General features: G+C 38.7%; 1 protein-coding gene across 5 annotated transcripts in view; it reads left to right on the top strand.

The window, feature by feature from the left end:
• LOC131438976 (potassium voltage-gated channel subfamily H member 6) overlaps positions 1-14,061 on the top strand; it is a 422,022-nt gene that overhangs the window by 99,479 nt on the left and 308,482 nt on the right. For all 5 annotated transcript variants that reach the window (XM_058609420.1, XM_058609424.1, XM_058609419.1 and 2 more), the window contains exon 3: positions 10,736-10,966. In XM_058609420.1, the coding sequence (XP_058465403.1) occupies positions 10,736-10,966 (231 nt within the window). The remainder of the gene's footprint in view (positions 1-10,735; positions 10,967-14,061) is intronic.

The following is a 14,061-nucleotide window of genomic DNA, read 5'->3' as shown; positions in this document are numbered from 1 at the left end:
TTTCTCTGACAAAAGGTTGTGCAAATAATTATTTATAACCGCTGGGAGTCCATGTTGGTGGAGCTTGTCTGAAAGAACATCAATGGAAACTGAATCAAATGCTCCTTTAATGTCTAAAAATACAGATGCCATTTGTTGCTTTTGAGCGAAGGCAATTTGGATGTCAGACGAAAGTAATGCAAGGCAATCATTCGTCCCTTTATTTCTACGGAAGCCAAACTGAGTATCTGATAACAAACCGTTCGTCTCGACCCAAGTGTCGAGACGTCGTAGAATAATTTTTTCGAACAATTTTCTGATGCAGGACAACATCGCAATGGGTCTATATGAGTTGTGATTGGAAGCTGGTTTCCCCGGCTTTCGAATGGCGATAACTTTCACTTGTCTCCAGTCAGGTGGAACAATATTTTGCTCAAGAAACTTGTTGAACAATTCCAACAAACGTCTTTTTGCGAGATCGGGCAGATTCTTCACCAAGTTGAATTTAATTCTGTCCAACCCAGGAGCGTTATTGTTACAAGACAAGAGTGCTATAGAAAATTCCATCATTGAAAATGGGTTATTAATAAAACCATTATTTGGAGGAGATTCCCTTATAATGCTCTGCGTAGGAACAGAATCTGGGCAAACTTTCCTAGCAAAGTCAAATATCCATCGGTTCGAGTATTCATCACTCTCATTGCCCACGTTACGATTCCTCATTCGTCTGGCCGTGTTCCAAAGAGTGCTCATTGAGGTTTCTCTTGACAAACCTTCGACAAAATGTCTCCAATAGCTACATTTTTTGGCTCGAAGTATGCTCTTGTACTTGGTTTCTAAAGCCATAAGTTTTTCAAAATTCTGAGGAGTTCCTCCTCCCCGTTTTAGAAACGTCTTGCAACCATTTTGTTTTGCGAGTTTAGCCTCTGAGCACTCTTTGTCCCACCAGGGGTTGGGAGGCCTTCTGTTAGTCGTTGGCCCAGGAAAGCGTTTAGTTTGGGATTGTTCTGCTGCCTCCAGAATCGAACAAATGAGGAAGTCATATTCTTCAAGTGGAGGGAGCTCTTCCATTGAATTCAAAATACTAGAGATACTACTTTGGTATTTAATCCAGTCGATATTTTTTGTCAAATCATATGGAATACTAGCTGAATTAGCAATACATTTGTTACAGCTAATTGAGATGATGATTGGTAAATGATCGCTACCGTGTAAATCAGGAAATACTTTCCAGGTGCAATCTAGTCGAATTGATGTTGAGCAAAGAGATAGATCTAATGCACTTGGGCGTGCAGGAGGTCTTGGGATCCGTGTCATGCTACCCATATTTAATACCGTCATGCTAAAATTGTCACAAATGTTTTGTATTAAAGATGATCTGCTATCATTGTAAACGGAACCCCACATCATTCCGTGCGAATTTAAGTCCCCCAGAATCAATCGTGGAGCAGGAAGGGCTTCAACCATTACATTAAGCTGTCGCTGTCCAACTTGTGCTTTTGGAGGAATATAAACCGAAGCTATGCAAATATCTTTGCCTTTAATGTTTATTTGGCAAGCAATAACTTCTATACTAGAAGTTGAAGGGATGTTTAATCTATAAAAGGAATAGCATTTCTTAATTCCCAAAAGCACTCCACCATACGGAGAGTCTCTATCGAGACGTATAATGTTAAAATCATTAAAATTTAAAGCTATGTTTGAAGTAAGCCATGTTTCGCATAAAGCAAATATATCACATTTTTGGCTATGCAATAAAATTTTAAATGAATCAAGTTTTGGCATTATACTTCGACAATTCCACTGCAGGACAGTGATTGTATCATTTGCGGCGGGTGATAAATTATCCATCAAAAGATACAAAACCTGAGACAATTGGCCATTGAGCTGATAACTGCTTCAAAAAGGTTCTAGCTATTGGAAGGAATGCCATTATGAGGGTCTTTAAGGGTTCAGATATATTGAATGCTGAGAAAATCCATTCAACAATTTCCGAAAACTTCAGTAATCCTGTTGGTGGCTGTGAAATGGAGCCCACTGGATTATTATCTTTTTCTGTACTAGATCCTGGATTGGTTTGTGAATTTGACAAACCAGGAGGCACAGTCTTTGGTTTTGACTTTTTTTGTTTAACACGGGGATCTTTTTTTGAAGATGAAATTTTAGGTGTCTTTTTCGGTAATTTGGAAGAAGACTTCTTTCTCTTAACTGACCCTTGGGTAGTGATAAACGAATTACCTTCACTATTTTCGATAGAGTCAGAGTCCTCTGGTTCCTCTAGATTTGAAAACCCGTTTTCGGTTTCCAAAGGGGGGACATCAATGACCGTTTTAAGCATTTCTGCATATGTGCGCTTAGGCCGTGCTTTTAAAGAAAGCTTAATTTTGTCTTTGTGTACTTTAAATGCAGTGCATACTGAAATATCCTCATGAGGACTTTCTCCACAATAAATACATTTTTCAATTTCCTTGTTGCAATCATTATCTTTATGAGGCCCTTCACACTTAATACATTTTGGTTTATTACTACAGTAAGTAGCTGTGTGGCCGAATTTTTTGCAGTTCGTACAATTCATTACATTTGGAACAAAAAGCCGAACAGGGAGGCGAATTTTATCGACATAGACATGGGACGGCAACGCAGACCCGGCAAATGTCACTCGAAACGAGTCTGATGGGCGATAAACTTTCTTTCCCTCTTCATGAACTACTGAGTACAGTTGTTTGCACTCCAGTATTTTCACACCCTCAAGCATAGAGTTCTTGAAACGACCAACACCATGCTTGAGTAAATCATCTACCGAAAGACTCGCTTCGGTAACAACACCGTCAATTTCGACATCTTTGGAGGGTATGTAAACTTTATACTCTTTATTGAAATGTTCCGAAGAGACAATATCATTCGCGTGTTTCAAATTATTTACCACAACACGAATTTTATCGTTATTTACTTTTATGATCTCTTTGATTGAAGAGTATCGTGATGTCAAACCTTTATTAATTTGAAAAATGTTTAATGGCTTTGATATACGTCTAAAAAAGACTATCCAAGGCCCAGAAGAGCTCTCCTGATATTTTTTCGTTCGTGGGGGTATCGGATTCATGCTAGGATTTACGTCCATGGATTCATCCATCACATTAAAATTTTTAATCAAACTTTAAATAAAAAATGAAACCAACACTACACAGTACTCAATCAAAAGGAAAAGAAAAAACTTCTACCTTGAAATTGTTGTCTATCTCCGTTGCACTGCCGTGTAGATTCTCGTTGCTCTAGATGTTCTTGTTGGATGTGATGCTACTGCTACCTGACATCCAGCACCACTCGATTTCCGATTTACTTTTGTCTTCGCCAGCTGTAACCAGCGCAGGTCACCGGTGTATACCTGCGTGTTGTATGGCAGTGGAAAGACCGAGTTGTCTTGTCTCCTTCTTCCTTGTGCTCCGCACCGATATGCTTCTGCACCGAAGTGCCTTCGCACCGGTGTGCCTTTGCACTCTCCTGCTTCTATGTGCCTTTGCACTCTCCTTCTTCGATGTGCCTTTGCACTCTCTTGCTCAGCACTTGTGGCTGTGTATTGTGGCCTGGGTAGAGCTTGGGAAACGCCCTTTGTTGTTTCCTTCACCAGCTTGGCCCAGCACTAGGGCTCTCTTATGCAGCACGACTATACGTTTTAACGGCTGCTGCCAACAGGTCTCTACCTGTAGTTCAACCGTTGTCGTATTTAACGCGTGTAAACTAACCAGCGTTGTTAAACTGTACGCTTCTATACACAACCTTCTCGGTTGAACGGCTATTACTGAATGTGCTACTGTTCTCGGTAAAAATAAAATTCAATAAAAAATAAATTATATCCGGATCCAACTTCCGGTTCCTGAGTGGCGGGGTAAAATATACAAACTCATGAAAATAAGTGAGATCGATTTTCTCAAAGACCGCTCAAAGGATTTCATCAAGCGTATCTATAAATAAAAATTCCTACAACTAGCTATTCTATTTTGTCCAAATCCCATTTAAAGTTTGAAAGAAATCAAAAGAATTTGTTGTTCCCAAAGACTGCTGAACCGATTTTCATAAACCTATTGAAAATTTTCATAGTCTCACAGCTTGCTAACAAATTTTATTCTGATCCGACTCCCGTGTTCCGGCTCCGGAATAAAGAGGTAAAATGTGTAAAAAACTTCAAAAGGTGTGTTAGATTTTCTCGGAAATAGATGGCAAAATTTTCGCATACTAAGATACAAATTAGAGGTCTAACGGTATCATAGCCTACTGTTGAATTTTATCCAGATCCGACTTCACGTTCGGGATTGACGGGGTGGGATGTGCAAAAGAATGATGAATTTTCTGGCGCACTGCTGAACAGATTTTTGCCAATTTTGATTCAAATGTAAGATTGTATGATCGTATTGCCTGTTGTGAAATTTTATTTCGATCCGACGGTGACAATGCCTATTGTTCCAATAGATCATCTTGTCAGCAGCGATGCCAGATATGGGGGATAACGTTTCCGTAAATTTTGAAATTTTTTTTAAATTTTTTTGTAATGACCTTTTTTTTTTGGTCCTGTACCTGAACAACAACAGTAATCGAAGACCTTTTTTTTTTTGCTTTTCTTTGCTCTTCAAATTATGAAACAAACCTCTCTCCTTGTCAAACGGAACAAGAATAAATTAAGTAGAAGAAGTTTAACCATTCCATTTTATTGTGTTTGCTTTGTCAGTATCCAAATAAGGTTTTCGAAACGGTACATCTTAAAACGCCTGAAAATGATTAAAAAAGTTTGTTAGCGGTTTTCAATTAATAGTTTATTTTAAAACTTACTTCAATGTTGTAACGTTTCCAATATGTCATGGTAATTCTCTTCAGGAATCTCTTCCTCTGCACTGTCATACATTTTACTGTTAAATTTACTGCGCATATCGGAAGGAATCTCAACGGAACTAGGACTGCCAAAAACTTTTAACCAATCTTTTGTTCTTAATATGCCAATCAATGATTCATTGCGTAATCTATTTCGGAGTTTTGTCTTGTTGAGATTTTGCGCTGAGAAAATACGCTCAGCAGCTGCAGATGAGTGTGGCAATGAAAGAATTGTTTTCATCAGTTTGGCCATTAAAGCAAACTTAATCTCGCCGTCGTTCCGTTGCATGTCGATTATTGACAGCCAGAATTCTTCGTCACTCATTTTTTCCGAAACACCTAGATCGACGAAGTTTAGGCATTTGATTTCATGAAATTCATTGTCGATATCTTGCCAACTATTGTTCGGAATTACCGTCGGAAAGTACTTTAAGATTTTTCCAATACTAAAACTCTTTCCAGTTATTACAGCACTCGGCGTAAGAGTAGATAAATTTTTAAACAGTTCGTTCTCTAATTGAAAACGATTGATCATTTGTAGGGGCAACTCTTTATAAAAACTTGTACACTTATTTTGTACTTCTAATAGTTTTTTCGAATCGATTTGGCTGGGTGATGAATCCAACATGGCTATTACTTTCACCCCAAGATAAATTTCCGTAGGAGGTTTAATTTCCCTAGCATGCAACCGTATTTCTGAAATACTGCATGATTTGATCACTTCAGGTTTGACAAAATAGCTCAATAGTTGCTGAATTTTCCTTGATAACGTGGAGTGAAGTGATACAATTTCGGGATGCTCCGCTTGAAAAAGTTTATTCATATCGTCTATGAAAGGTAATATGAAGTCAAGGAAAAGCAGATATAATTCTGCAACCGGATCAGATAGACTATTGTATATTTTCGCTGCGTTTGACAAACTATCAACGTTAATTGCGAACCCGAAAAATATTTTCAGTGCTTCGTATCTGGAAACTACTGTTTTAACCACATGTCCTCTTGATAGAAATCGAATATCATGCATTCCGGGAATTTTGATGGGATTTACATCCAGTAACGCCTGTATTTTGTCGAACTGTTGTAATCGTGCAGGGCTAGCTGATAGATAACTGTAAATATCTTTTAGCATTTGTTCCAGATAGTCTGGTAAACATTTAGTAGCGTTAGATGCACAAAGTGCTAACGAATGGCATATACATCTTATTCCTATTAAGTGTGGGCATTTTTGCCGAAGTAGTGTTGTTAGCGAATGTTTCCCTCCAACCATGACAGAAGCGTTATCGCTGCCTAACCCAATTAAATTATCCTGAAATGGGATTTGGTTTCGAGCGAAGGAACTGATAATAGCTTCGTATAACGTAGAAGCATCACATGCATTTAAAGGAATCAAATCATAAAATGCATCGCGTACGCGTGCTGCATTCTTCGTCGAAATATCGAACCGTTACGCAAAGTACTTTCTCCGAAGCATAATCCGTCGACTCATCCACAATTATGCTGAATGTTTGGTTTTTCAGAATGTTTATCAAACGCTCTTTCTGTGTTTGCCCAACAACCGCAACGATTATTCTAGTCGCTTTTGTTCGATGGAGTTTAATCGAGCTTGCTATTTTCGAGTCAGGGAACGACGACTGTATGGTCGGGATGAGACCTTCAATAGCTTTAAATGAAATATTATTATCAATTGCGTACAGACATATTCTAATGCAAGCATCTATGCATTTCTGTTCCGATGGCAATATTCTGAGTAAGCTTTGATTTCGCATCACGTGAATAGCTTGTGAATTCTTTTTATGAGAATCTTGAATTTGATGATTTCTCAAATCCTTCAAGCCGCCGTGTTTGAATTTTAGAGTAACTTCGCATACTTTGCATAATGCTAAGTCACCTTGTTGCTGCAGCCACGGTAACTCCTTTTCCCACGCTGGTTTGTATTTTTGAGCGTACCGTCTATTAGCTCTATAAAAACAAAATAGAGTATTCAATGTCTAATATACCACGAGAATCGTTTATATGATAGTATCACAACCTAATATTATTGTATGAATTATGACTTCAACACCTCTACATTATTTGTTGTATTGGACCAAGCATCCAAATATCCATTTACCTTTGGTTTCTGTGTCGCCAGCAACACAGTCGGACAAACGACTTCTACTTGAATCCTTTTGAAATATTTTTTTCTGTCCGGAAGAATCTGTAACTCCAGCAACACAGTCGGACAAACTTGAAGTTGAATCGTTTTGACATATTTTCTTCTGTCCGGATGAATCTGTAACTAAATAAAAATGAATAAATAAACAACCGTATGAATTATAGAAAACGATAGTGCATACAATTAGATAATTTTGGGCGGCCCAGTTTTCCGAACAGTTTTTCGTGTGTGATGTCATGACAACGATTACTGAAGTTCATCCGGCCAAACGTCCGGTTTTTTGACTGAAGCTCTTAAGCTCAATCAGAATAATGTGCTTCCATGAAAAAAAAACTGTTGAAACTGACATTATTCTGATTAAAAGAAAACTGGCGGACTGGACGATTAACTGAAGAACTGTCAGTTAATTGGATGAAACTGAGCTTAAGAGCTTCAGTCAAAAAATCGGACGATTGGCCGGATGAACTTCAGTTAATCGTTGTCATGACGTCACACACGAAAAACTGTTCGATAAACTGAACGTGTATGGGCCGCCTTTGGGCTGCTTTAGAAATATTCATTATTTCCAATTTCGTTGGTTTGCAGGTGCTACAAATTTAATTGAAAAACACTAGTGACGTAGATTGCTCTGGTTGAGCATTTTCGAACAAAAATGACGATGATACACCGTTAGAATATGGTATTCCTAATGTAAAACAAGAGCAATCCACGCTTCAAGTACTTTCCAATGAAAAACAGCATTATACTTACCGGTTTTCAACACATCTCCACGCTTGAGAAAAGCGGACATGATTGCATCCATTCTAATTTTAATAAAACAACACCTTTTCACTTTGAACATATTTCACTTCAATAATCGTTGGTCACGTTTAAATGAAAAATGACGTTGGAAATGCGAAACCCTAATAAACAGTACAGAAGTCAGAACTGTCATTTATTTTGGTTGGTAGTATAACGTCCCTATAAAAAATAATAATTCGACAAATTTTCAAAGAAATGGTTTGAAGTTCGGCAGGTGTAGGACGTTAGAGTAGAAAGAGTTTCAACTGGGATTTAATAGGAATGAAGAATCAAAGCGTTGCCAGCAAATAGCGTTGCGGAAGAAATTTTTTTTCGTTCTAGTACAATCGAGCGAACTCTGCAGCATCTGTGATCAGTAATTCGAAAAAAGTATAATATTGAAAAACATTTCCGTAGATTTCCGTAGAAAAACTCAAGTTTCCGTAGATTTTATCTACGGATCCGTAGATCCGTAAAAAATCTCCAAATCCGTAGATCTACGGAGATCTCCGTAGATCTGACATCGCTGCTTGTCAGTTGATGGTAAAATAAGTATCCGTCACCGGATTCCGGTACCGGAAGTACAGAAAATGATGGCCAAAAACATTGAAAAATCGGAACCTAATTTCAATTCCGAAATTGAAGGGAGAAAAGTGTTGAAAATTTCAAACCCGAATTTGTAATGACAAATGCAAATTACTTAAAAAGAATCGTTCAAACTGATCCAATATAACACATGGACTGAAAAGCCCGGTCCTTCAAACTCTCCAGTAATGCTGTTGATGTTATCTCGTTTCTCAAGATAGTCGATAAATAATACATCACAAACATCCCAAAATACCCAGGGCCTTAACCTTTCCAGCCGATTTTTGTGCTTTCGGGTGCTTTGGACGAGACTCACCAGTTGCTGTCCACTCAGATGACGATCGTTTTGATTCCGGATTGAAGTGATGAATCCATGTTTCATCCATTGTCACATATCGATGCAAAAATTCCGGCTTGGTAAGTTTCAACATGGCCAAAAACTGCTAAAAACCATCAACACGTTCTCGATTTTGATCGACTAATATAATTTTGAGTTGTTTGTTTTTACACCACTGAAAATTATATCATAAATTGCTGATCATATTTCCGATAGCATGGAGAAAAAAATATTTTGTAGGATAAAGTACAACAAGAAATTTTCACGATTGAGTTCTACCCATTCTTGTACAGAGTAAATTTTGAAAAGGCGCCCCATAGGAAAGTAAGTCGTATTCACGACGAAATCAACTTTCACGTGGCGCGAAATAAATTTTTCGACCACTGCAACGAAACTGTCAGTAAATAATTCCCATTATCAAGTATCTCTTAGGATACGAAAAACCCCCGGCCGTCAATCGACCGAATTTAATGTTTCGAGGCACAATAACGAACCGAATGAGCAAAGGTCAGTTTTTCGAACCAAAAATGAGGTTATTATTCCAGCACACCCCAAAACCCCATAGCCATGGCGTTTCGTGACTTTCGAAGGTTAGTCGCTAGCAAAGTCCCACCGTAGTAAATCACTGTACCACGAATTGATTCATCGCATTCCAGTTCATGTGTCGCAATGAGAGAAATAAAGATACCAACCTACCTACATATTTATGAACCTCGTTAGGGTGTTTGAGAAAGAGGAAGAATGGGGGGTAAACTAAGCAAACGGACTGGCTTAGCCGAAAAAAAAAGACAATTCCATCGTTTAAAGACTGCAGTATTTTCTCCCGGCAGGATCAGCTGCCGTCGTCAGCACACAAATCGTCTCCCTTATTCGGTTCCGTACTCAATCTCTGCCCTATTGTCCGAATTTATTGAAATATTTAAATAATTTCTCCTCCCCCCTACCGGTTCCATTCTGTCACTGGTTTTGGATTGGCGGTTGTCATGCTAGGCGGATATAAAAACAACATTTGCGTTAAAATCTGCATTGTAGGAATTAGCTTCTTCGCTGGCGTTGTCCCCGGCATATGGCAGTTGTTGTTGTTGTTGAACTCGTGCCGCACTGATATGCGCGGTTTCCGTCGTTTCCATTGGATCCCACGACGGAAAGCACGGAAGACGTGATGGTTTCGGTTGGGCCCGGGAGTCTCATTTAGTGAAGGTACATTTGCACGGTTATTTGTTTTTCGTTTGTTTCATTAGCAAATGCCTGCCTGCCTGCTGCCACGTGTTTTGATTTATGACCACGAAAAGTTGGGCCACGTGGATTTGTTACGTTTGTAAATGAAGCCCTAAAAGTTTCGATAGTTCACTGGTCTGCCGATTGGTCGGAAGACGCGTTAGTTTTTTTGGGCATTTCGCAACGACGCTGGTGGTTTTGAAGGGTGTGACCATTTTAACTGGTAAATTAAAAGCACGACCCATTAACCCGGTTTTCTGGTACTTTGGCACATAGATTTGCTGATTTTGTATACGTTTTAAATGCAAAGGAAAACTAGAACCATTTCAAAGTCTAATTTTGAATGCACAGCGTCGAATGGTTCATTAAAATTTGCCAGAGAAGTACTTCTCGCCACATTCGCTAATAAACAGTATTTTATTACGTCCTAAGCAAGCAGTCCTTTTACGGGATGCGATTGCAGCAGCATTTTAATTATCCCCATCCAGCGCAGCCCCGTTCATTGTTTGTTTATCGAGAAAACCATGAAACATCTCGTTTGCTTCAGTTTTTGCTGTATGAACACATACAGCTTTTCCACATTATTGCCAATCAAACCGAAGGAAAGCATCAAAACCGAACCAGAAAATGACCTTATCTCGAACATTTAATGGGTTCCATGCGAACGTTCCGTGACACAACTCGAGAGTAGCTTCCCGTCGATGCAAAGGCGGTTTGCAGTAGTAGTACAAAACAACCAACCCAAAACCTTCCATCTCCCAGGTCATATTGGTTTATTGGTTAATGCCGTTTTCTTCTCTGTTCCATTCCATTCGCAGACCGTAGCTTTCTAGTGGCCAATGCACAGCCGGAATCGTGCCACATCATCTTCTGCTCGGATGGCTTCTGCAAGATGACCGGTTTCACGCGGGCAGAGGTGATGCAACGGTCCGCCTGCACCGAGTTCCTGCAGGGCCAGATGACCTCCCAGGCCGTCGTGCAGTCGATCAAGGAGGCACTGAGGAAGGGCGAAGAGAAGCACTTCGAGATCCTGTACTACCGGAAGAATGGTGAGTGATAGATATTAACTTTTCATAAAAAAATTTTGATCTGACCGGAATATTACTACCCGTTGCACAGGCAAAAAAAATCCAAAAATAAAAATAAACTTCGTAGCGCAATATTAGATTAAATGTAGAAAATGATAACTACTTATCAATTTTAATGATTTTTGATGAAAAATATCATTGTAATTCTCTAAGATAGAGGCCCTAACCATTTCATATCGCGGACAACCGGACAAAATATATAAAACCGATGGTGTGCCGAAACGCGAACAGGCAGCGTACAATTTTCCATCTAAAAAACTCTAAATTCACACCCACGCACGTCACTGTGGGAAGGAAGGAAAAAGAGAATCCCACGACAAAAGGGCCTAACTGCAAATGACAGTTTCTCTTTGTTTATTTTTTCTTTCGCGATTTACCGAATTGATTTTATATTTGACGACATACTCTTCGAAAAACTTAGAAAACAAGTTAAAACTACAAGTTTTCGATTTATATTGGAAGTTTTCAAGAATTTGCAGTAATAGGGCTCCGTAATAATCAGAAGAGAAAGTAAACAAAGAGAGGCTCTCATTTGCAGTTAGGCTCTTTTGTCGTGGGACTGTCGAAATGTTAGTTCAACACTTGCTACTACTAATGACCGAGAAAATGTCCGCATCACCACAAATCTCGGTTGATTTTTCATTAGAGCGTATAAGCAAATGACAGTTTCTCTTCAATCACTCTCTCTTTCGATTATTGTGATGTGATTAAAAAGATTTTCTTTGATATAACAATTCTGTTTGAAAGTCGAGTTATACGCCCTTTTGAAAAATTAACCGAGAAATGTCACGGAGTGGTGTTATCCGCTTGTGAGGAATTCTGTCAACCGTCAGAAGGCTGGCTGCATTCCGGCTGCTGTCAAAATTGTCCAGGCGAAATTGCGTCATTATCTCGCCGTACGTGTCTTGTTTATTTCCCTCCTCAATCCCGCATGTACGTACAAAAAACGAATCTTACGAGGTAAATGAGATTGAAATATGGGTATGTTTGGTAGTGAGAGAGCAATGTTATTGGCAATAACATTTGCCATGATTAGTATATATGAAGGGCAATAACTTATTGCCTTTCATATGTATCTTTTATTGAAAAAATAAAACTAAGTCTCTTAAAATGTAGAACCGATTCAAAACGGTTCTGCCAATCCTGTATGGCAAGAAACCGACAGAAAATAACCGTTAATAACCGCTAGGCGAAATTCTCTGCCGGAAACTGTTGTGGCATTGTTGCCATAGCCAACCGTCTGGGGGGAAATACTGCCCGCCGCGTACAAGTGTAGTGGAGTGAGAAAACGATCAGGATTAACTTGGTAGATAGTACGATGTCATTATTTGAAAACCTTCACGTGATGTTCGTAACCTGAACGCTCATTTGTAGCCGATCTCAAGTGAATAAATAATATGAATTAATTATCAAATTACACCGATTCACAACGACGCGTAACTCCACCGTATTTCAAGAATGCAACATTTTCATTTAGAAGTGGAATGAATCATGCACAGTTTAAATTCTTAGGACGGTTGTCAATGATTTTGAAACCAACCGAACCGCCAATCGTTCCTCGTAACACGATATTAATGACAATTGTTTTATAGGAATAATCTACAAAAATGGAAATGATCATTTATTCGCAATATTTATAACATGCATTCTTAAATTTGTAACGAAATGTTCGTTTTTAAATCTTTAGTTTTTTCCTCAATTCTCCAGACAGCCAGATGCTGAGAGATAAATATGGAGTCATTTTATTTGGAGGCCATTTTTGTCAGTGGAACAATTTTCTTGCTGACGAATAGTCATATTCGAAAAAGAGTCCAAAGGCTTATAATATGCATTAGAAAACTATATTCTTCAAATAAGTTTCTATATGAAGTAAGAAAAGCCACTAACCAAAAGGCGAATCACGCCATGAGAAAAAGCGATGAGAAACGCGTATGAATTGAGTTCACGAACGAAAAATTTATAAAAGATAAAAATCATTTTAGATTAGACATTCCTAATTACTCGGGGAATTGAATAAAAAAAAATCTCTCGAAGTGATAGTGTTCTGATAGCTGAAAGTAACTCCTGCAAGTCGGAGAAAGATAATAGGTTTTATTAATCATCCATTGAGCCCCATCCCCTTCAAATTAAAGGTGTATATGGGGTACAATAGCTGCTATTGTATTTTGTTAAAAACCGACTACAGATTCCGGAGATTTTTCATTCAAATTATGATAAAAAAACGATATTTTATTCAAACTAAAAATTGATCCTTTATTGTACGAGGTTAAACTTGAGCATAATTAAAACCGGATGAAATTTAAGTTTTTCCTTCACGAATTTTCGAAATTTTGATCGAACGCTCTTCCGGACAAGTGTTGCATTGCATTTTTTGGACGCTTGAGCCCAAATGTTTTTGAACTCCTGCATGTTTCCAGCTGCCTTACCAGTCTTCTTGAAAACCCTCTTCACGATTGCGCAGTAGCGATCGATGGGTCGAAGTTGAGGGCAATTTAGTGGATTGATATTTTTCTCAACGAAATTTATATCCTTTTCAGCAAGCGAATTGAAAGTGGTTTTTGCATAGTGAGCCGACGCTAAATCCGACCAAAGCAGTGGAGGTGTACTATGCTTCTTATATAAAGGCAGCAATCTCTTCTGGAGACACTCAGATCGACAGATTTCTGCATTTATAGTTCCGGTAGTGTAAAAAATTGTTGATTTTAAACCACAGAAACATATTGCTTGCCATATCAGTACCTTTTGACCGAATTTCTCCACCTGAATCGACCTGTCCGCATCGCTCACATCCTCCACAATGACGACAGTAAAGTGTTGTGGAGCTGGAAGGGTTTTGGAGTCCTCCTTTATATAAGTCTCATCGTCCATCAAAACGCATGCATCCGGACACTGCAAAAGACGCGAATACAATTTCCGGGCCCTTGTTGCTGCTCGCTTCTTCTGCTCTACATTTTGTTTGTCTTCAGTTGATTTCGCCTCTTGAAACACCGAATCATTCCAACGCTCGTTCCTGATTTTTTTTGCCAAATCACGTATTGACATTGATTTGTTCTTCA

This window comes from Malaya genurostris, chromosome 3 (assembly GCF_030247185.1).
Source record: "Malaya genurostris strain Urasoe2022 chromosome 3, Malgen_1.1, whole genome shotgun sequence".
NCBI classification, from domain to species: Eukaryota; Metazoa; Arthropoda; class Insecta; order Diptera; family Culicidae; genus Malaya; species Malaya genurostris.
Note: the sequence above shows the minus strand (reverse complement) of the source record. Positions and strands in the feature narration are given on the sequence as shown.